Source organism: Echinops telfairi, unplaced genomic scaffold (assembly GCF_000313985.2).
Source record: "Echinops telfairi isolate 266 unplaced genomic scaffold, ASM31398v2 ScPeMD7_7400;HRSCAF=8409, whole genome shotgun sequence".
Lineage (NCBI taxonomy): Eukaryota > Metazoa > Chordata > Mammalia > Afrosoricida > Tenrecidae > Echinops > Echinops telfairi.
Genome location: NW_022111300.1, coordinates 23,106,597 through 23,131,023, shown reverse-complemented (window position 1 = coordinate 23,131,023; position 24,427 = coordinate 23,106,597). Strand labels below are relative to the sequence as shown.

General features: G+C 48.4%; 1 protein-coding gene across 1 annotated transcript in view; it reads right to left on the bottom strand.

The window, feature by feature from the left end:
• FHOD3 (formin homology 2 domain containing 3) overlaps positions 1 to 24,427 on the bottom strand; it is a 521,276-nt gene that overhangs the window by 125,713 nt on the left and 371,136 nt on the right. Inside the window, 5 exon segments of the mRNA XM_004703087.3 lie at positions 2,730 to 2,843; positions 7,814 to 7,888; positions 8,188 to 8,565; positions 12,137 to 12,234; positions 12,588 to 12,597. Coding sequence (XP_004703144.3) covers positions 2,730 to 2,843; positions 7,814 to 7,888; positions 8,188 to 8,565; positions 12,137 to 12,234; positions 12,588 to 12,597 — 675 coding nt within the window.

Below are 24,427 nucleotides of genomic sequence, written 5' to 3'. Positions count from 1 at the left end.
GAACTGGAAACACAGGGAATCCAGGACATATGAACCCTTCAGAGCCAGTGGAGAGAGTGGCGATACTGGGAGGGTGGAGGCAAGGTGGGGTAGAAAGGGGGAACCAATTACAAGGATCTACATATAACACCCTCCCTGGGGGACAGACAATAGAAAAGTGGGTGAAGGGAGACGTTGGACAGTGTATGACATGACAAAATAATTTATAAATTATCAAGGGTTCGTGAGGGACACAATGCTTGACACATGGATGGATGGATAAATTGTGATAAGCGTTTTATGAGCCCCCCATGAAGTGATTATAAAACAATAACTCCCTAGCCTGGCCAGACCAGAGGACCTCAGCCCCTCACACCTTCCCAACTTCAAGGACCTGCTCCACCCACTCACTCCTCCAATCGGTGCTCCCTGTGGCTCTGCCATGGCTGGGATCCAGGTGTGTGGGAGGATACAACAAGGAACGGAACAGGGTCCTAGTCCCGGAGCAGCTGGCAGCCTCATAGCCTGTACTATCAGTCAGATCCTAATGTTTCAAATGTTGGGTCTGTCCGACAAGGGGCCTTCTAGTGATCACTTTAGCTCCACTGGTCACTTCAGCGACTCTGCCAAGAAGGTACCCTACGGTAAAGCACAGTGCTGGAGGCGGGCGAGTTTGTTCCTAAGACCTAAGAAACCCACCGGGAGCCCAGTCCAGGGCTACTCACGGCTGGGGAGCCTGCTTTTTTGCCGCAGTTTACACACCAACTCAGAAGTTAGCTGGCACCCGGCCAGGCCAACCCCACAGACACTCCTGCATCCTGCGGCTGTGTGATCGCGTTGCCTCCACGTCCCTGCCAGACCCCATCATCCGCAGCTCCCAGCACGGCACACTGCAGAGCACAGGCATGCACCACTTAGCACATTCTGTTGATTTGGGCATTGTGCGGACACCATGTTTGAGACAAAGGGGCTTCAAAAGTGTGTAGAACAATCCTATTAGCTTTTAATTCTGTGTTCCGTACACTTTTAGAAGCCCTCTTGTCTGGGAGGCTACAGACAGGTAGCGGGCGGGCCTGGGGTCCACACCACCCCAACCACACAGAGAGAATGGGTAACCGCTTTGACTCTACTGTCTCGGGTCCTGCACGGTCTCTCTCTGCAGTGTGCCCACCTGGTCCAACCACAACAGCCTCACCCCTTACTTCCTCCTGGCGTGCCTTCCCACCCGAGTGGGTTTTAAACTCTTCCAGTCCCACCTACCCCTCCTCGGCTTCATGCCCCTGCTGCTGTTCCTGCTTGTCCTACTACACCCACAGCCCTGGGCTACCACAGCAGGAGCAACAGTGGCTGCTGGCCCAGGCATTACACACGGCACATGGGACAAACAGGGAGCCCCCTCCTGTTCCTACTACCTCAGGGTCAAGCAGACATAGGACTAGAGAGCCAGTGAGAGGCAGATCACATTTCTGTACTCAGACAGGTTCTCCTGCTACATCCCACTCTTTGGTTGCAATACCTGACGGTCCTAACCTTACGGGAGCACGGGCGTACATGCAGTTGGTTATTGCCCTAAGAGATAATAAGTGGTACAGAACGGTGGTAAAAACTATCAGGCACATTTGTTCTGAATGTGGGATTTGAGGCAGATGGTTTCAGCGTATGGCTTGTGCAGACTCCAGAGCTGCTAGGAATGATACCCTAGCAGGCACTGGACCGCCACTCCCTATCAGGTCCTCCGGGAGGAGGCCAACATTCTCTGGCCCCCACTTCGGGTGGGAGCCACGGAAGGATCCGCCCCACTCCCTTGGCTGCCCTGTGAGCTCCAGGAGTCAGTGTCACGACGCGTTTTTACATGTACGTTTGTCCTTGCTCAAGGAAACCACCCTCTCAAGTAGCGGTTGGTGTCGCTGGTATGTTACCCTCGGGGATTAAATTACTTCTAGACGAGTTGCTGCTTTACCCCTGACCTCCTCTTCTCTAACGCAACACCCTTGCCATATAAGGGAAAGTGTTCTTAATTGTTCTCTGATTGCATGTCTTAACGGTTTCCTTGTAAAGCCTCCTCGGCGTCCAGGAGGAGTAATAATTAGTTCGTTTCTGGTGGTCGAATACTCTCGCCAAGCGAAATTCCTTCCAGGTACCCAAAGAACCCTTTCCTATTCTGGGAGGTCCTAGACTAACAGCACACTTTCTTGGGCCCCCGGCCTCCTGGTCTATGCAGCTCCCCCAGTCAACGGTGAGAGCGGACGGGCGGGGTGTGCGCGACAGAGCTGTTGTGACCCCCAGAACCAGACCAACACGTTCTCATTCAGAGATTTTAGAATACACGTCAACCCTTTCTCCAGGAAAACAAAGGCACCACAATAAAATATCACCGCCAGTAAAATGTCCATTTAGCCAGGAGGGTGGAAGGAAGAGAAAATAGGTTTTGCCGTTGGACTTTTCTCTAAAGAAAGATATTTCAGATTATATCTCGTACGTATAGCTTTTCAAAAATTCACACTGGCATTGGGTGGCTACGCAAGGTCAGCCACGGGAAACCGCCAGCGGCTCTGCGGGAAAGAGAGGAGATGTCCCACGCCAGCAGCCAGTCACCGTCTCGGAAACCTCCAAGGGCGCGCTACCTGCTTCACAGGGTCGCTAGGCGTTGGAATCCACGCGAAAGCAGTGGTTTGTTACGTTTTACCCACACTCCACCCACACTCCTTACTTAAGGATGGGGACATTAGCTTGCTTCTTGTAAAACCTACCTGTCCTGCCTGGCCTCCTGTGGTGGGGACAGGGACGACGTGGGGGTGGTGGGCACACTGGTCCCAGGCGAAGGTCTAGAGGAGTGATACGAGTTGTTGCCGAAGTTGCTGTATCTGAAGCGTGTATGTTGGGAGGAGGAAGAAAAGAACATGAGGACAGGCTGGTAAATGAATGTAAGACTTAGCAAGCCATCTTCATTTTTTCAAAGAAAAAGAAATTACAACAGGTCTGAAAACACCACCTTTAAGGATTATTTGCCTCAGCGATTGACTAACTGCTTTGTTTAGATCATGTTTTTACTAGAGACATTTTCTAATGTCTCGAACTATTAGGGATATTTATGGCAAAGAGTTTAAACCAAACCTCCCATGTCCTGTCCTTTTTAGAAGGTATACTAAAACTCTTTGCTAACATGAATGAAGAATCCAAATTGTTTCCACTTTTATGGTGAAGATTTTTCCGGCTTCTCCTGGTACTACCAAAACAACAACAAACAAAACCAAAAATGTGTTGCCACTGAGTCGATTCTGACTCATATAGACCGGCTGGGTTTCGGAGGCTAACTCTTTACTGGTGTCGGCACCTCTTCTCTCGCCCTGGCAGGAGCCGGTGGGTTCGAATGGTTGACCTGAGGTTAGCAGCCCAGTGCTCAGCTGCTACATCCACCAGGGTTGGAGGACAAGCAGCCACACAAATGTACTTCTGCCTCGTGGTGACCCTACAGGGCAGAGCAGAGCTGCCCACAGGGTTGCCGAGACTCATCCATGTTAACTTGAGTGGGAAGCCTGGTCTTCCTCCTGTGGACTTGCTGGTGGTTTCAAACTGCTGGCCTTGCAAGCTGGCAACCCAATAAGGAAGCCCCTACGCCACCAAGGCCCCTGGTGTAACCATGGGTGTTAATCCCATAGAAGGCTCTGTACACATTGTATGAGTTAAAGGGTCTCTCTCTTCTTTAAATGTGCTGTCAGGCATTTGGGGGTCAATTTGATTCGTTAAGCTCAACTCCACTGCGTGCTCTGCGATCCACGTGAAACTTCTCCGGGGTCTTCCAGATTGGTTGGCTTCATGCATTTCTGTTTTCCAGCCAATATTTTCCCTGGGCCAAAATCACAGCCACCAGGTTTCACCAAAGGTGTCCAGGTGGCAGAGCTGCGAAATGAGGGGCTGGTGGCTGGAGCCCACCGTCGCTCAGGGAAGAAAGCCCAGGCCGTCTGCTTCCAGGAGGATGCAGCCTTGGGAGCCCAGTGGGCAGTTCTACTCTGTCCCGTAGGGTTGCTATGAAACCAGAACCAACTCAACAGCGATGGGAGGTTTCAGCTGACATCGCTTGCTCCTGGTCCTCTCTCACAAAGCCCAGGATTCCTACCATGTTGGAGGGTTCCTCTGTTCCTGCTCCCTCAGTTCTTCAGAACAGACATCCTTCACCAGTTTCTATTGAGCTATTACCATCCAAATCCCTCCTGGCAAGCAAGTCATGAAGCCACGAGGAAGAAGGGAGCGCTAGACCGGTGATCGCACAATTAATTTTAAAGGCGATTTAACCATGGTGGGGTACTCTAAAATTGATATGGTGATGATTGTACAGTTTTTGATATGATTGGATGATTGAACTATTGAGTTGTATGATATGTAAATTATGCACCAATAAAACTGTTGGGAAAAAGAAAAGGCAGATACAAAAAAGCGAGCAGAGAAGGGAGGGAACATCCCCCCCCAAAAAAAATGCACAAAGAGGAGGGAGAAAAGCTGGGCAACAAGCCCTGTGATGCAGGAAGGTAAGGAAGCATCCAGAAAGAAGTTTCCAGAAGCTTCTGACAGACCAGGTCTCTGATGCCTGTTGCCTCAGTCCTGGTCCACCCCACTACCTGGTCTCTCAGTTTGTGATTCTAGCCACACATCTCAAACAAACCCTTTCCCGACCTAAGTGAACATCCTGCAGTATGTTTTAACAAAACTGTTTGGCTAAAATTACATTTAGATGATGTTACAGAACCCAAACCAATATAATGTGTTTTCCCACTTTTGCATTTCCTAATGGCTGAGCAATTCGTTCAACTGCCTCATGATCTGTCCAGTTTTCATTCCCAATCTCGGTCAAACTAACTGGATCATACAATTTCCCTTTCTAATGACTAACTCGTTGGGCTCTATTACACATGTTGCAGTCAACCACCAAGTAAGCACATCTGTGGCTAGGCAGGCCCACGGAAACCACAGCCAGTGGACACCAGAACATTCAATAGGTATAGATAATATTTGGACAGTATCTAAATTCCTGTCAGAAAATGATATAAAAAGATGTAAACTTTGCTCCGTCAAATCCATGTCAGCCCTCATTTGCAAGCATGTGGTACTGTCGCCTCGATCTGCACGTGTCTGCGTGTGACCTATCTGCCTGTCTCTACGGCTCCCACACCTCGGGGCTGTGAGCAGAAGTGCAGCTTGGAGACCACGTCAGGTGGGACCTGGGCCCCGGGAAAGCCCCTCTGTGGTGGCGAGACCATCCTCAGGAAGCCCAGGATCAGCCCTGTGGGCGAGCACCACCCTGCTTGGAAAGACCAGATGGTGAGTTCCAAATCCGCACACAGATGTCGTTCTTGGAGGACACGGGACTCGTGCTGGACGTCTTTGACAAGAATTGTATGGAAGCTACAGCAGGGGTCCCGTAACCGTAGTCCTGCGAGAGGCCTGGGTGGAGCTTCTCAGTTAGACACAAGCTCACACATGCTTTTGTGAGTGCAAAGCCATTCTGGAAACCAGAGGAAATGAATGTTCAAATCCTCAATTTCCATCTCTGCTCCTTCGGAAAGTGTCTCTGACTGTGGGTGCTCCTGGGGTCTCCTGCTCTTCCTCCCCTTTCCACACCTGCCATTCATTTTTAGGGGAAAAGGGGAACATTCTCAACCTCTCTCAATCTGTGTCTGGGGTGCTGTTGACGTCTGGCTGCAAATGCCTGCAGCGTAACAGTGAAGGAATGACCTGGGAACTCAGGAGACCCTGCAGGAGAACGTGGATACTTTTTAATCCAGGACAAGCTCACCATGAGGGCCCCTGCCTGGCTTCTATCTGCCCACCCTGTGCTCTCTCTGGGTGGCTTGGCTCTTTGTTCCCTCATTCAGAGTGACTCAAACCCCAAAAGTAAGATGTTCCTCTCTGGATGCCTACTGGCTGGCTCACCTGAACTTCACCAAAGTCAGGTTTTTTCTCCCTAACAAAAGTTAGGTCTCACTTGATTTAGCACTAGCTTTGCCAAGTAGGCATATGTGTTAGTGAGGAGCCCTGGTGGCACAGTGGGTCACCAGCTGGGCTGTTGACCAATAGGTCAGCTGTTCAAACCCACCAGTTACTCTGCAGGAGAAAGATGAGGCTTTCTGCTCCCATAGGAACGTACAGCCTCAGAACCTCACAGGGCCCGCTCCACTCTGTCCTACAGGGTCGCTATAATTGGATTTGAATTGATGGCAGTGAGTTGGTTTTAACTTTTTTTGAGGTGTGAATGTGTTAAATCTGAAGTTCTAAGGTTACGACAAAATTATTTTAAAAGGCATATACTATATACAAATTGCATCTTTTACAACTGTCCATACTTACCATTAAAAAGCTTAAGAATGTAAAGCTTTGAGGAAATTTTCCAAGTCTGTTAGGTTGTAAGTAAGCAAAACACCACCACCACCCAATTCTACATTATTCCTCCCATTTATCGGGGGAAAGCCTGTAGACTACTGTCCGTTTTCATGAACTGCCTTCCAGGTCCAAGTCCTATCGACTTCTGCTCAGAGCAAGGGGCAGCTTCTCGCCTTGCATCCAGGCAGTGGGGCCCCCAAATTTTCATGAGCAGATGGGCCAAGATAGAAACATTTTAGGGCCCCGTGGTGAGATGTGCAAACTGAGCATTTCAGTGGCGATGACTTGCCCGGGACCCGTGGCAGGCAGCAGCCAGGCGGGGGCCTTGTCTTGGAGCCCAGTGGTGGACAAGCCCACCCAAGAGGCAACGTGACAAAGAGCAGTACAGCACCGGGCACCAGTTAGAACCAAACTCCGGACCAGGCTGCCCGGGCTTGGTACCACTCCCTACTTATTGACTGAGTGGCTCTGACAAAATGACTCGTCCTCTCGGTCCCGTAGTCTTATCATCTGTGGTGGTACCACGGTTAGCCGCTTGGCTGCTAACCCAAACATGGGCGGTTCAAGCCCACCCACTGCTCTGAGGGAGAAAAGCCCTGGCAAACAGCTCCTGTCAAGGTTGCAGCCTGGGGAGCCCTCAGAACATTCTGCTCTGCCCTGCGGGGTTGGGAGGATTCAGAATCGACTAAACCGTCATGGGTTTTGGGACTAGAACCTGGATTACATGATGCTCACAAGGGTTCATTTCATGAAAGTACAGAATTTGGCTGACCATTAAAAAAAAAAGCAAAAAGTAAACTCACTACAGCCATGGAGTCGATGGGGACTCATAGCAGCCCTACAGGTCAGGGAGGAACTACCTTGTAAATGTCCGTAACCGTAACTGTTTATAGGCGTCGAAATCCCTGTCTTTTTCCCATGGAGCAGCTGGTGGATTTGAACTGCTGACGTTGTAGTTAACAGCCAAATGTATTAACCACTAGGTCACCAGCGTGCCTCCACTTTACCATACATGCTCAATAAATGAGCATTTCCTATTGTCACTCTCAGGCAAGGATGGCCATCGGAATGACTGGAATTATTATTGATTTGGAGCACTATGCAAAGCCTCTCTGCCATGACCCCATCCCAGCCACGAGCTCCTCATTCACGCAGGAGGGAGGGCAGGGGGCTGCTGTGCACACAGGTGTCCAGTACCGATTGACATGGCTGAGTACCGATTGATGTGCTTCCCGCTGCCTGCCTGTGTCCTGGGAGGCGGGCAGCAAGCAGTGTATTCCCATAAGGAATTCCTAAGCATCTGAAATGGTGTTAATGCCTGCAGTGATTCAAATAGGAATGGTTTGAGCCATCTTCTGGAAAGCAACGAGCAACCCTTAAAAAGGGAGAAGGCATTCGGTAGAAGATGAAACAGGAAGCGATAGAACAGGGAAAGGAAATACAGAAAAGGCACACCCACCTGTTAGAAGAGAAAGACCGGAAGCTGTAAGGTTCAGAGGCAGAGTGTGCGTTCAGATGGCTGGGATCTGAGGGGCTGTGAGAGAAAGGAAAAACCCACTCAAAACGCTGCACATAGAGACAGCACGGTGCCTGCCCTGGAGGTCGGGGAGGCCTATAGGCTGGGACAGCTCAGACATACATGTGTGTGTCTGTGTCCGACTCTATAAAGCTCGGTATTTTCTCCTGGGGTTATAACAATCTCTTCACCTCGGAGAGTTGGCATCTTATTTAGTCAGGAACTTAGTTTATGCCACCAGGGCACCGGGCTCTGAAATCCCCCCCGCAAGGCAGTGAGCACTGGGGTCGGGTCGGGCCTCCACCGGGTAGCTCTACCTGCTTTCCTTCTGGGACTCTGCGTCCTTTTCTTTGGTGGATAAGGGAGAATCCTCAAAGTCATAGGAGAAGAGGTGGAAGGGGCTGTGGGGCACGTAGGGCAGCTTGTCTATGGTGGGCGATGCCTTCCGTGGGCCGGCTGTGGTGGAGGCGGACTGAGTGGGCGAGGCTGGGGCTGGTGGCAGCAGCAGGGTGGGCTGGGTGGTCCAGATGGAGGACCCAGGTCCCGAGGACCCACTATCCGAGGGGCCCTCCACTGGAGCGCTGGCCAGAAGCCACTTTCCATGGGAGGCTGTGCCTGGGGCAGCTGGGAGGGCTGGCTCAGGGGGTCCGGCATCCTTTGTGGTGAGGTTCTGCTCAGAGGCAGGGTGGGGCTCGCTGCAGAGAACAGTCCACCAGGAAGGAGCAGGGAAGAAAAAGGCAAGAGGGTGCAAAAGTTAGAGAAGAGAGAGAAGTATGAACCCTTCGGCTGTGCCGAGCACGTACTTCAGAGTCCGCCGTGCTTCTGCACTGCCGCCTATCGTCTGCTGTGAGTCCCCGAGCCCTGGGTTTGCTGATACAGGAGGTAAGACTTGGAGAGGGCAAGGGAGTAACCATAGCCCCGCAGACCAAGGTCGGCTGTGTGCATATGCTGGCCTTTGTGAGGGGACTTAATGGCTTCCAAAGACTCTTCTATCCACTCACCACCCCACCCCCAAGCTTCTCCCCGCTGGGTGTGCTGGGACCTGAATCTCCCCAGCTTGAGCTCCATTTCTTGGTCTTGGCCAAAGAGAACCTCTGGGCTCCTGTTAAATAGCCAACCCTTGAAGAAGCAGTTTCCCACAAAGCCCTACTCTTCAGACTTCCCAACCCCGCCCCGCTAAAAACCAGCCCCACTGCCATCGGGTCCAGCCTGACCCATCGCAACCCTATGCAGGGGCTCTGAGACTGTCGAGCTTTAAGGGAGCACACATCCTATCCTTCCCACACAGATGTTTGGGCCATTGGCCTGGTGATCAGGTGTCCAACGGGTACCCAGCAGCAGCCCCAGGACACAGATACTTGTATGTGTGTCTGGCTGCTGGAAAGTTCTTTCATGACCCCGGGCAGGGATTGAGGGAGAGGAGAGCAGATGCCAGCAAAGGATCAAAGCACAGAAAAGGAGAGGCTAGATTGAAGGAAGACAGCAACTTCTGGCCCTGGTGTGCTGTCCCCAGGCCAGAGCCTACCTCTGCCAGGAATCCTGACTTTCACAGGCCAGTTACAGTTTGAGGACCTTCCATCTTCAGGGCACTGGACTTGAACCACTGAAATATGTTGACCAAACTCAGTTCTGACTCATGGGAATCCTACAGGGCAGCAGTTCTCGACCTGTGGGTCGCAACCCCTTTGGGGGTCAAACGACCCTTTCACAGGGGTTGCCCGACTCATAATAGTAGCAAAATGACAGTGATGAAGTAGCAACGGAAATAAGTTTATGGTTGGGGGGTCACCACCACATGAGGAACTGTATTAAAGGGTCACGGCATTAGGCAGGTTGAGAACCACTGCTACAGGGTAAGGTAGAACCATCCCTGTGAGTTTCTGAGACTATAACTTTTTACAGGAGTAGAAAGCCGCATCTTTCTCCGGAGGAGCTGGCTGGTGGTTTCTAACTTCTGACCTTGAGGTTAGCAGCCCAAGGCATAACCACTACACCACCAGAGCTCCAAAACATTGTTACCTTCATAATCAGAGAATTTATGTTAGACTTTGCATGTATTCACAACAACAGCCCCTCTCTCAGAAACCTGGCCCAATCACTCCCCCATAAGTGGGTGGACAAGGGGATCAGAAGAGCCCAGCCCCATGCTTGGCAAAGAGGTGCTCTCACAAACAGAATTAGAGGGGAAGGAGAAAATCCTTTCTGCCACTTTAATTAAGGCAGGGGTCCTCAAACTATGGCCCGTGGGCCACATACGGCCTGCTGAGGACATTTATCTGGCCCGCCGGGTGTTTTTGCTGCAGCTGCGTGTCCTGCTTAGCAGCCGACTCTTCCAGTGTGCATAGGAATTTGTTCACAGTTTTTTTAAAACTATAGTCCTTCTCTTCAACGGTCTGAGGGACAGTGAACTGACCCCGTTTAAAAAGTTTAAGGACCCGCTTTAAGGTTTACCTTAGAGCACAAAGCCCATTTGCTGACCTAGGTCAATGCTTGTCTTAGTATTGTCAAGGTTAAGTACTGGTGTTTAATACTCTGTCTCTAGGCTTTCTTCCTTAGAGCCACTGGTGGTTTTGAACTGCTGACCATGCAGGTCGCAGCCCAGCGTGCAACCACTATACCACCAAGGCGCTTGGTGTTTAATAGGCATACCTTTATTGCCTAAAAAGGAACTGCCTAACTACAGTCTCTGAGAAAGAGTGTCATGGGGCAAAAGTGTCCTCAGGCACACTTCTGAGATGAAGAGAAACGACCATCTGCTTGTGTATGAAACAATCTGGGGCAAAGACAGCAATAGTCTGCCTTCGAAGGCTTCCCTTTCCAGGCTGGTGCTCCTGTCTGGTGCGTGAGCTTCAGCTTCACATGCGTGGGCAGAGCAGGGGCTTCTCAGCACATTTCCTGTGGATCACTTTATGCATAATGTGGGACGATGGTCAATCAGTCAGGTCCTCTGCCCTACTGAGCACCTCAGCTAGTGAACCACTCCCCATAAGCAGGGACAATCAGTCAATCACTATCTACACTGGCGGCTTTATCCCTCTTGTTCAGACATGCGGGGCTAACTCTTTTTCTCTCCTTACATCCATCTCACTCGCTTTTTTCATAGAAATCTCCAAAGAAAGCAAGCGACCTTTAGTGTGTCAGATCCCTTATCCCATTACCCCTGAGCATTGTGTGAGTCTCAGTGTGCAAAACACCTAGTTGAGAACTACTATGTGCCTTGCTGGCATGGCAGATGAGACATCAACAATATGGAATCCCTTAAGTGGAGAGCAAATGTTTTGAGAATGATGAGGGCAATGAATGTACAAATGTGCTTACACAATGGATGGATGTATGGATTGTGATAAGAGTTGTATGAGCACCTAATAAAACGATTAAAAAAAATCCCTTCACCTTCAAAGCTGACAAGAGAAAAAGATCTTACGCAGACCCACCAAGATCCTTTAGCTTGTACTTGTTGGGAAGGCAAAACTAACGGTAAAAATGTCAGCTGGCAGTGGTGGTCAATTAAGTAAAAACACCATCCAATTCTAGGAATTCTGTTGTACATTAAAAACCAAAATTACCCATGGTCAATTTTTATATTTCATACAGAATTCATTCTGGAAAAACTCCAACAAAAGTCAAAAGGCTCAAAGTACTGGTGTCTCTTAAACTTGCCCGAGCTAGAAAGCACACACGTTGGTCAGATGAGCAGAGGACCAAAAAACTTCCCCAAAGGCTGAACAGCTCTGCTAGTTGTTCTGGGTATGAACATAAACACCAAACTTTTTCTCTGCCACATGAAGTGAAAAACATTCTAGTGCATTTGTATACACAATAAACCTAAATCACAAGCACAGTAATCATCCACACATACTGGATTGGCAGAATTAGTATGAAGAGAAGACACATGGGATTAGTAGTGTTATAGTGCTAAAAGGGTTAACATTTTCTGGGTAGAGAGGAATACATTTTAGTCACTGTTTAAGCTCAAGCACTCCATGTGGGGGAGGGAGGGCAGTGAAGGAAAACCCATTGGCTGATTTTCCCATAAAGTGTGGTCTAAGAAGGAGGGATTTGCTTATAAGTGCAATTTGCTATTGAAAGCATGCACAATTGCTTATGCAAAACTAGTCACTCAGGGCTCTGTGCACAGGGTCAGTAAGGTTGGCCAGGAGAGCTAGTGAGGGAGGCAGGAGTTTATTACAAAGTGGCTGCAAACTATTCATTCAGAAGGAGACTCTGAATTTTAGTGTGAGCCTGGGAGGGCCCTGCCCTCGGTACCTGTCCTTGCCCTGACAGGGAGCAGGGTCATCTTTCTCCTCCTCTGAATTGGGCTCCGTAATTGGCTGTTCCTCTTCCTCCTCCTCCTCCTCCTCCTCCTCCTCCTCCTCCTCCACCCTGAGATGATGCCAGGAAAAGAGAAATGCACATAGAGACAAGATGGAGAAGCAAGATGAGCGTTACCGACAAACAGGAAGATGAAGAACAACAAATACAGGTGACAGAAATGAACACAGTAGACCGAACCTGTCAGGAAAGAGGGCAGAGTTGTCAGATGGGAACTTTACAAGGTGGTATGAAGATGCAAAGCCCAGCAAAGACCAGATTTCTGCATCCCCCTGCCTTCCACACAAGTTGCCGGCTTTGGGCGGGTCTCGTTTGGCTTTCCTCTTCTATACAGAATCACCAGTGAACGTTGGTGATGGCCAGCTCCACAGCCTGAAGTCTTTACTGTATCCCTTCTTAGTGAGAAACCAGTGAGGGCAGGCCAGTCTGGAATTGACTGCCTTCCATGGTGGGCAGGCGGCTTTTGTCTGCCACTCCCTCATTCTCCAGTGTGGCTCAGGAGGGGTGATCACTTTCGCATCAAGCATGGGCACGTGGTCGGGGTGCGTGAGCCAGTGCGTGCCACCCCTGGGATTTCTCTTGGCACCTTGAGAGATTGCTTACTAGCTGTAAGGACATCCTAAGTCTCAAGCTGTCTGTGCTTCGAGGAGAGGGAGGCTGTGAGTGAGGATCATCCAAAGTCTTAATAATTGATCCATGGATTTCAGAAAAATTCCTGGATAGAACCTAAATATGTAAAAGTACTTTGAAAAGCCATGATAGATAGTAAGCAAATCAGTGTATTTTCGCTATTAGCTATCAAAATCATCTTGATCATCACCATCTTCAGGAACTTCTGAGGCAATCTCTATCTCACATTCCTAATTAGACAAAAGAACTGAGCTAAGGGAGAAGGCCCCCTAGTCTCAAAAGCGCTCCCCACCCCTGACAAATAGCCAGGCTTTCCCTTTGATAATGCCCACCAATTTAACCTTTTCATGAGTTTTTTTTTATATGCCTCTGTCTTTCAAGTAGCTGTTCCACCAATGTATGAAGAGAGCTCTCCTGGCCCACATGCTGAGAAGTCTCCTCTTTGGGCTGAGCAACTTCAGATCCTGCAAGAGAAAGCAACTTGGCTTGTATGTCTCAGCATGTTGCCTTCACTAGTGGCAGGCCACTGTCAAGGACAAGCAGCATTGCAACTCACTTAGAATCAGGACTGGGGATGCCCACTCCCAGGAGGCCCTAGCCTCTCCCTGCAACACAGAAGCATGCAGAAGGACATGTCCTCTCGTACACAGGGCTGTCTATGCTTGATTTTATGCACAGTCTCAGCCTGAAGATTTTACTGATTTCAGATGAAATCAAATAAAGCGAGTGGTTTCATGCTGATCGTAGTTAAGATTAAAGGTTTATCCAGATAATTTTACTTTCTCCTCAACCTGGATTTTTTCCCCTTAAAGTACAGCAAAAGTTTATTTTTATTTATGCTAAGGAATTCTGGGCATCTAGTCTTTGACTTTCAAATACGCCTAATGGTGTGGCTTGCTTTGGGTTTGCTTGCTCACAGTGACTCCAGGGCCCAGGTTCATTCTGAACCCAGCAGGTGTCTTCCTCTTCACCACTGAGAGGCCCAGGCTTCAGGCCACCCTTGTTCATGTTGGGAAGGGAAGCCAGAAGGCTGCAGCCTGATCAGTTCTTCAGGATACAGTTTTTAATCAAAGTCTATTTCATTTCCCCAAGTTTGAGTTTTTGGCTGATATCACATTTCTCAGGCTTCCAGAAACAAAAAAGAAATTGAACCCCGCTGTGTTAGGCAGGGTTCTCTAGAGAAACAAAACCAGGACACTTATGATGTTATATATATGGATAGATATATACAACACAATGAGTTAAACAGCTAATTAGTCCACAGAGCAGTACAGCTGGCTCAGTTCAACTCAGGTCTGTGAGCCAATTAACACACTGACAGTCCTGCAACTCATGAGGGCTGTTGGGTGCAAGTCAAGGAAGCAGACAGCTGAGTCTTCTGTAGAGCAATACAGGCAGTTCAGTCACAGGCAGCAAACAGCAGGGGGTCACCAACAGTCAGCCAGATGACAGGGTACAACAGTCCCCAGCTCAAGTGATGTATACACCAGCACTGTGACGAAGCAGGTCTCCAAGGAAACTCAAACTATAGTGACACGGTCCACGGGCTGGGTGTCCCACAGGTAGTGTAGCTCATAAGTAGAGGCAGAGAACTAGCTAAGGCAGTCACACACTGGTCCATCATCAGAGAGCAAGAGATGGAAAAGCAAGGCTCTCCAAGCCATTTATCTCTTTGTCCTTCAATTAAATGGAAAATCCCACATATGTCTATTGGCCAGGCTGGCACAATAAACCTACCTATCACACATGCTGAGTTACATTCAAAGTGCAAGAAAAGCACTCAGAACAAAGTTAAAGCATGTACCAGGACCAAAGATACCTGTATGAGAAGTCAAAAGAAGTGGTAGCAGCATCTGCAACACTATGAGTGGATATAAACTCATATCAAGACTAAGTAAAAACGTATTACTTTTTTATCAATAAAAAGACAATTATAAAAGTAGGAAAACTACATGAGTGCATGAATATCGTCAAAAATCTTACCTGGAGAGAGATTTAACCTCACTGGATACCAGGGAACTATAAATTAAGTTGATAATGAGATTTTTTTCAATAACTTGGAAAAATTAAGACGCCTGATAATACCAAATGCTAAAGCAGGCATCGGTCAACTGGCTCTTAATATTTCTGATAGAGGAGTGTATACTGGTATAACCCTTCTGGAAGATAATTGGCACTGTTTCATTAAGTTCAAAATTTGTATTATGATCCAGCAATTCTACCTTTAGGGATGTGAGAGGGTTTCAAAAAGTCCGTGGAAATGTTTCATCATCTTTCATTCCATTTTTCCATGGAGTTCTGAACCCACCCCCCCTACCATTTGCGCAAGATCCTAAGGTGAAAAGATAAGGCTGCTTATGACCTTCCGGTGACCAGCTCCGGGCTCCAGTCAGCCCACACCTGCCTGGTGGCCACGCGGGCTGAAGGGAATTGATGTCTTGACACAGGGAGGACTCATTTGTGGCAGCTGGTTAGAAAACTCTGACTTAAGGCGTAGATAAAACACAAGACATACTCATTAATGCCCCATTTAGTTCTACAAAATGGGTTTGAATTCTATCATAATACTTGGATGACAACATATTTTGTTGAAACATTTTCCTAAATTTAAGGCAAATAACGAGCCCCTGGGCTCTGTCTGCAGGGGTAATCTCTTGGCGTTAGCGAATGCTGAAAGCTGTAGTTTGACCTTGGCTTTGCAGTGACTCACACTTTCTGTTAACTTTAGGGTTGTTTCTAAGATACCAGGGGACCAAAGTCAGATCTGAACATTTTCAATTAATGATCTTAATCAGTGAAGGCAAATTCTGGACGGACTGATGCAGTGACTTCATTTAAAAACAGAGATTTGTTACCCACCAAATAATAATAATAAAAGGTTTTTACCAGCCAAGAGAATGAAAAGACATCTAACAGAGCCCAGCTGTTTCTCTGATGTCTCCATGGTGAGAACCCAACGTTAGACAGGCAAGTAGTTATTATCCCTACAGCAAGCGAAGTTGAGCAGGAGCACAAAGGACAGCTCACGGAGACCGAATATGCCCAAGAAGCCCGGCCTACTGGCCAGAATGGAAGGCAGGGGCCATTCTTGTGCTGTTGTTTCAGAATAAAATACTGATGAGTACACCCTATTATATTTGCTGAAGTTGTAGAGCGGTTTCATGTAATGGAATTTAAGTTTGCGGAGTACAAACATCAGTAGGGGGTTACAAAAAGCTCTAACAGTAACAAGGGCTGCAGCCTTCTACAAGTGTCTGGGCAAGTCGAACCAGTGATAACTGCAGATGAAGAAGTCTCTCGCTACTTCTGTGTGTGTGCGATCTGATTGTACACTTTCAGAGAGCTTTCATCTAAGCAGTGGATGTTAGTTAACAGCTTTAAATGTGCCTCCAGAGTGGAGAGAGCAGGAGAGGCACCGGGTAAAGGCAGGTTGCAGTTCTGAGAAGAACAAGGGTATCAAGAGAAGCTCAGGTGGAGGTTTCAGAAGATGCTGCCAGGAGGTAGAATCAGCCCTGTCTCCGGTCTGCCTGGCCTTGCTCCCAAGACCCGGTCAATCCAGGAAAATGGGGTTAGATTGGGGGTGTCCAGCTCTGATGGTCTGCTATAGCTGAGGAAGCAGAATTAACGGGGACATTAAGACAAGTTCGTCAGCTTCCAGGAGGTGTATGATAATCTGTCTAATGTGTTTTATTTCTTTGCTTGTCTGTTTCCTGACCAGCCTTGCTGTGAAACGTTTCAAATAGTGCCGCTCGTTATTCACACACATCCCCGTGTCCGTGTTTTCTCACAAAACATGGGAAGAACAGGTTACAAGTCTGGAAAAACTCCTATTTGGAAATGAAAGAGACATTCTATGTGTGTCTAAGCAGCAGGTATCAAATGTAACCACCGTAAATAAGGGGGTCACTGGAGTCAGAAGACATTTTACTTTGTTTCGGTAGACTTGTTAGGAAAGCTGTCCTAAGAATCCAGCAATAAATGTTCAATGCATAAACCTTAAAAATTGTTAGTAAAAGATAGCTTATTAATTAGTTCATTTGCACTAAAACGTTATGTATGAAATGACAAGAGTTTCAATGTCTGAGACCTCTAATAAAGTTCTCTTGGTTTTGTTAGTGTAATAGCTAGTTAAAATACAACGTTTGAATATTTATTTAGAAATAAGAGGCTGGGGTGGGGGTGCAGTGCAGACGTGTTTCAGAGTCTTAGTGCCATCACCTCTCTCGCGCTCATGGCTGAGATTCTGGAACTTCTAATTGTCCTGTCCTATGTTTTGGACTCCGGCACACTACAACCAACTCTGACTATGGTAATAAAGTACAGATAATTGACAACTACAGATAAACCCCAAGTCTTACATTTCAGCCAGGATCCTTCACACCAACCTCCCATTCTATTTTCCGCCCCTCGAATCATGCCTGCAAACTAGCAGAAGGGACCACATGGCATTGTTTGGGAAGCATCTGCTTTCCACTCCACTGACCATCTGCTGGTGGAGATTGCAGTGAGCAACAAAATCATATTAAAAGGTGGTCACAGAAAGGACCAGGAAGAACAGCACAGAGCCAGGATAACAGACAAAGACCATGGCCAAGAGAACTAGATGCCTTTCTCAAGCCTACATGCCATCCTGTGGTCAGCCACTCAGCTCCCACTGGGTCCCAAACAGGCCTGAACTCAGCTGGGTCCAAGGAGAGAGGCCTGCTGGACCAGTAGCAAGAAGCACTGACTCTTTCTCAGTATTGGCTCAAACCCTCCACACATTGCTCCAAGGCCACTGGCCTCTAGCGACGCTCCCTCTTGAGGGATACGTTTTGAAATGTAAGTCCACAGGCCCGGACTTTGAAGAATTCTGTTAAGACTATTCAGATGTGGGGCCCCACGTATGAATAATTTTACATATGTCACAGGGCCCCGGCTAAGCTTCCGCTGGCTTCCGCTCTCCCTCACCTACAATGTGCTCCCATCAGGCAATCAAGAGCCTCTTCCAATGTGCACTGCTGACCCATGTGCGCCACGTCATGACAAGATTCTGTGAAACTCACCACATCTCAGTGCTGCCTCCCTCTCCCATTACCCTTTATAGTCTCGCCTTGAGACTCAAGTACGCCAAGGCTGCTGCTCCCTTAGCTACTGAACATGGTACCCTAAGGAAGCCTCGTCCCTGAGAGTGCTCCTCCTCTACTTTCACAAAGTCCTCTCTTCTCATCCTTCAAGATCCAGCCTAAGTGCTACTGAAGGCTTCTCAGACCACCCCATCCCACCCCTCCCTTTATTAAAGAATCTCGAAAACATAATTTATTATTACAGGAATTTATATTCCCTTTGGAAAAAAGTATATTACTGATAAAGCCCTTTTTGACTAGAGATATCCACTGTTATCAACTTGGTGGGGGGATTTTCAGAATTCAAAAAACATATATGCAAACGTATTAGTCTACCGTTGCTTTCACATAGAGCAACTGATGATGGCAAATACGTTGTCCTTCTTGTGTGGCTCCTTTTGCTGGCTGTATTCTGGGAGGAAGATGAGACTTTCTCCTTCCATAAAGAGTTAGCCTCAGAAACCCCAGGGGAAGTTCTTCCGGCCCTGTAAGGCCGCGATGAGTGGGAACTGACGCCATGGCTGTGAGGCTTATTCTCCCACACAGGCATGCTGTTTTAGCGTGTCCTACCCCAATTCTTTGCTTTTGCAAAAAGGGCAGTCAATGACTATCTCTGTACACAGCCTTGTGCCCGGGCACAAGTTCTCCTCCAGGACATATATACATTCACATCCTGGTTACTCCCTGCCTTCCAACTCTTCTTGCTTCCCTTGTGAGTTCCCTGCCCAAGGTACACATACCTACGTGTGATGATATTTAGTTGCACATTGTCTTTCTCATCAGCTAGGTCACAAGCTTCATTAAGTTCATGTTCACCACTATGTCCCCAGAATCAAGGGTATGAGAAAAGCTGAGTAACACAATTAAGCAAATAAATAGTTTAGCTCTTGGGTCCCGTGAGCTTGGGTTCCTGCCTCACTGAACTCGGACCCGTTCATTAGAAGGCCAAAGTTATTTCAAAACTGACTTGACATTCCCGTCCTAGGAGGCGGCTCTGAAATATGAGAGAAAGTTTTCACAAGTCTTCCGAAGCCCCTCCTGCGTGCTCAGGCCAGGGGGCTTCCTTCTCCTTCAGAGAGAGGCGGCCGCTTGCTCACTGCAGATTCCAGCTCCTCTGGGAGGCGGCGCCCTATCTCAGCCCACTTTGACAACCTGGGCAGTGTTACCAAGGCTACTTCACCTTCGCCTGATGGATTTCCTCCCTCGTTTCAGGATCAAAAGGTGGGACCCTTCTATTTGGAAGGCCACTCTGCAAAACTTGTCATAGGTGGGAAAAAATGTTTTAAAAGCGAAACCTAAAAACATTTTTTTAAAGGAGAAGCTATCCTCTCAAGGAACAGGCGTTGTAAGTACTGACTTTCAGAATGTCTTGTTTTGTTTTACCTAAGGGGCTCGTCATTGGCACTCGGTCAAGGCACCTACACTTACCTCTAGGGCCCTTGGAGACAGATGCCTGCCCGAAGCAGGCCCAGACTGGCCACTTCCTCACAGGGTCTCATCTCTGGTCAGTTTTGAATCTCATATGTACAGAAGTAGAGCCACCACACAGCTGGGTGGGGGTGGGGGGCCTCAGGAATGACAGCACTTCCCGGAGGCCTTGTGACTGTCATTGAGTATTCACGAAGCCTGATCTAACTGCCTCTGAATCCCGCACTAGAGGATCGCGCCTTTGGAAAATAAGCTCCAGCAGGATGATCGAAAGGCATTTCACCTGCGGATACCTGTCCAAAATACACACTGGGCGTTACCAGTCCCACAGAGCACGCGCCAGGACGGGTGACGGATCCGCCCTTCGATGTTTCCGGGGATCGGCGTCCAAGGGAAGGCGTCTCTCTGTGCGGCAGCTGCATCTACTCACGTATGCCTGTTCGTTAGCAAACTTTGCTAGGCTCCATGATGCTAAGCACTGGACTGGGCTCCTCTTGACCCCTCACCGGACTGCGTGAGGTCGGCACTCTGCTGACTCCACAGCCACCGAGGAAGAACCGAGGCACGGACACATTGAGAAGAGTATCCAGGGACCCACAGGTCACAGGCCCAGGGCAGCAGCTCCTGGGCCCATGCTCCTAGCCCTGGTATGGTGCTGTCTCTACCTGCGGTGGTCCTTTTGTGGGGGGAGGGCTGTGGCTAGTCTAAGGATTGGTGGAGGGGTGGGTGGTAATCATTAATCTTGCCACATTTCAGATTCTTTCTCAAACATGAGTGGCTCGTCACACTGGACTTTTACGCCGAGATTTCCACCAACTCTCTCACCGTTTGCCCCTACCGGTCTCCGCGGCCATATCCCTACCCCCCGCCCCCACTTGCACTAACAAGGAGAATACAGGATGCATCAGTGTAGGACACCATGAAGCCTACAAAGGGGCTACTAAATGTCCCTGGAGAAATGGAACTGGAAGACAAGGGAGTTTGCCACAAACTTATGGAAGCCCCTTCAGAGTTCTCCTATTTGTACCGCATCTCCGGTCCCGGTTAATTTTGTCCACGTGTTCAAAAGGAAGGTTGGTTAGTGATAGGGCATCCAGAACTGTCAGCCAGGAATCTGAAACATCACCTGAAGATCACAAAATGGAATTTAAATAAGCATGTAGCTCTTTCCTGCTGCTCCTCTGCCTCCCGTTGGGCCATGCAGTGGTCTCTCTCTCTCTTTCTCCTCTCTTCTCTGTCTTCTCTCTTCTCTCTCTTCGCCCTCCCCCCTCTTTCTCTCTCCTGTAAATCCTGAAACTTCCTTCCTTTATAAAAACTTACTTTGATTAAAAAAAATAAGCATGTAGACATGTATGTCCACACATACATGTGTGCGTGTGCACGTGCATGTGTGCGCACACACACATACACACACGACTATGTCCTCCAGGGCTTTACCCATCTACTTGTCTGCGCCCTCTGTGTGACATTCCTGTGTTACAGAATCTAAGCCAGCGGTTCTCAATCTTCCTGATGCCTTGACTCTAATAGTTTCTCATGTTGTAGTGACCCCCCAACCCTAAAATTATTTTTGTTGCTACTTCATAACTGTCATTTTGCTACTGTTATGAATTCAGCGACCCCTGTGCAAGGGTGATTTGATCCTCAAAGGAGTTGTGACAGGTTGAGAACCACTGATCTAAACTATCACCTATACAGATGACTTCCAAACTGCACGTCTCAATTCCAGAGTGGCTATCCAGTTGACTATGAGAATTACTGCTTAACTATAGACACCTTACACTTGAAATTCAATGACCTTCATTACCAGCTGCCTGGAAATCTCAGATTCCCCAGACAAACCATTCCACACCCAGTGTCTTCCCCACATCTCACCTTCCCCAACTTTCCATTCACCTGCTGCCACCCCAGTCCATGGGAGACCAGTGCCATCGCCCTCATTGCAGTCTGCTCTCCTCCACTCACCCTCCACGCTATTCCAGAAACAGAACCCCGACCTCACTTCCTCATTTAAAATACATCAGAAGTTCCCTTTGCCTTTAAGGATAAAGTCTACCCACATCTCTTAAGAGGCAGCAATCTTAGGATGTCATTAGTACCCACGCTGACTCCCTCCCCTACCACACACACCAGTTTCTAGTTTCTGTGGATCCTGGAGGATGAAATGCTGTTGCCCATACCCTTCCCTCCACACTTTCTGTCCTCCTGTGAAACACACCTGGAGCACCACGCGGACCTCAGCCTTTCACTGCAGCACGTTCTGAATTTCAACTCCCTCTGAATGTCATGTTTCCCTCCACCCTGACTGGGAGGGCCATTGGTAACCAAGAGTCCATTACATGGTTTCCCTGACTTTAATCTAAAAACCCGAGATCCTCGCTGTTCACAACCACATCAGCACCTTGACTTGTATAACTGGAAGCCAAATAAAACAAACCAGTTGCCATCACATTGATTTGACTCCTGGGACCCAAGGTGTTTCAGAGAAGAGCTGCACCCCACCAAGATGCCTACCATTTCTACCACCCAAGGTCTCCCCTTGTGCACGGCAGGATAAGAAGCCCATTTCCTTCCATCCAGGCTTTCATTATTCAAGCTCAGGAGTCCAGGTGTGGGTGTGTGCTATGATTCGGACTCACGGGAACCTATAAAGGTGCACAGAACTGTTCCACAGGGTTCCCGAGACTAACTCTTAATGGGAGTAGATTACCTTATCTTTCTCCCACACAGCAACCTTGTGGGTTAGAACCACCAAGCTTGTGGTTCACAGCCCAATGCTTAACCTACTGTACCACCAGGGATCCTTTGTGTATATACTGTGCATGTATATAAAATGAATAAAGTCATATATAAAAAACTTACAGATGAAATATGCATATAAAAATATGTTTTAACTTCACCAATTTCTTCCCATGTATATAAAACTCAACTTCACTGTCATTGAAGTAATTATGTACAGACAACACAAAATTTATTTGAATTTCATCAATTTCCTCACAACCTAGAAAGGGCTCCAAATTCAATTCTGCCAAGTCCAAATCTCCTCAAAGTCTGCAATCTGCTCACAGTGAATCTTCACGAAATCAGAAATCTCGCTCCAGAACCCAGAGCGTCGGCCCCACTTTGGGCCTCTGTCTTGATTTAATGCGGGCTTCTCCATGTGTGAGTCCCAGCCCTGCCCTCGGAAGCCAGGAGAAACCTTGTGGAGTGAGACGACAAGTCTGAATGGCTGGCAGGCCTCTGATTTGCCTGCATCAGGAGGTCGCATCCCTTGTTGGTTAACCCCATCTTTCAGGAACATTTTACCAGCAGATAAACCTTCCCGAGTAGCTACTTGCTATTGCTCACGGTATGACGGGTGTTAATCTGGTTGTTGTAAACTTCTCCAGCTGGTTTTTGCCAGTGCCCCAAACACTCTGTCGAGCTCACATCCATATTTATTTAACAACTACCTTCTTTAGGAGAACAATGTCCAGGAAAGCCCCAGGGCCCAGAGAGAAAGTAATGATTGCAGCAGCAGCAGCAGCACCCATTTGTGCCGTCTCTCTTAACGTCCCCTACCCCTCATTAAAGGCGTTTCATGAACCTGAGTTTGCAGATGGGAAGACGGTGGGAGAGAGTCGACTGTGGCTCTGAAGACCACACCTGTGTTCTCAGTCTGGCTCCTCCTCTGCCCACTGCCAAACCTTCCACCAGGAGCCTGCACTCCACAGGTCTCCCGAGTCCTAGATTTTGTGGCCAATTATACAGCATCCACCATGCCCCTCTCTTTGTTTGAAAATCCATTGTCCATTCCCCACTACTTCCACGTCCACAGAGAGGCCAGCTCTACACTGCTATTTTACTCTAGATCTTGCAGGTAGGAAGTGAATCCTGGAACCCCTGACAATAGACTGTGGACGAGGAGGGAGGGTGCCCATCTAGAACTTCAGCATTCAAATGTGCCTCTGTTCTGCCCAACACTGGCCTGCCTTCAGAGCATGTCGTTGTAAGGCAGTGCAGCCAAGCCGTCTCAGGTGCTGGATTTGGAAGCATGTGGCTGTGGTCTGCACCATCTGCTCCCTGGGCAGCTGTCATCATCCACGCCTGGCCAGGTCACTCTTCCATGGATTGTGAAATACACACATGACTGAGAGCTGGAAGGCACCGGCACTAACCTTACTGAGCGAATGCCGTTCAACATGACCACGGCAGGCTGGAATGTGTGTGGGAGTCAACAGGATGAAATGTACAGTTCACACGCTAAGGGCCACTCAGCGTTCACGTAGAAAGATGGACGCACGGAGCAGGAAGGATGGAGGCCAGTGTGTTGACAGAGGCAATAACTGGGGGAAACAGGAGACAATTGGGCATCTGGAGACTTTCCTACTAAGCACAACACCCCAAGGATAGAATGGAGCACTCAGGGGAGGAGTGACTGAGCCTGGATGTGGACCCCGCCCCTTGAAAATGTAACACAGGATTCCAACATTGGGCTAGAAAATCCTCAGGAACTTATCAGTTCTAAGACTTTTAGACATCTTTTCTTACAATTTAAACCTTACCCAAACCAAACTCATAGCCATCAAGTTGATGCCAACTCATAGTGACCCTGTAGTACAGGGCAGAACTGCCCCTGTGGGTTTCTGAGACTGTAACTCGTGTAAGGGAGTAGATAGCCTCATCTTTCTCCCATGGAGCTGCTGGTGGTATCGAACTGTTGACCTTGAGGTTAGCAGCCCAATGCATATCCACTACACCATAAACCAGAGAACTAATTAGCTTGCTCAGTAGATGTCAACCAGTTTTCTTGGTAACCAGTGGAAGCAGCATGTCTGTTCTTCTCTCTAATTAAATCGTACACAATTTCAGTGTGAAGCTAAAACTCTTTATGGCCCTTCCAGTGAAATCCAGACACTTGCACTGGACAGATGACCAGTAAACTGATAGTTCATTTGGCAAATGTTCAGTATAAAGACCTGTGTCCTAAGGCACAAAAGCAAACCCATCTGAGTTCATTGTCTTGTTATTAGTTCTAATTAGAATGAAAGCACACAGCCAGCCATGAGATTACCCCCCCCCC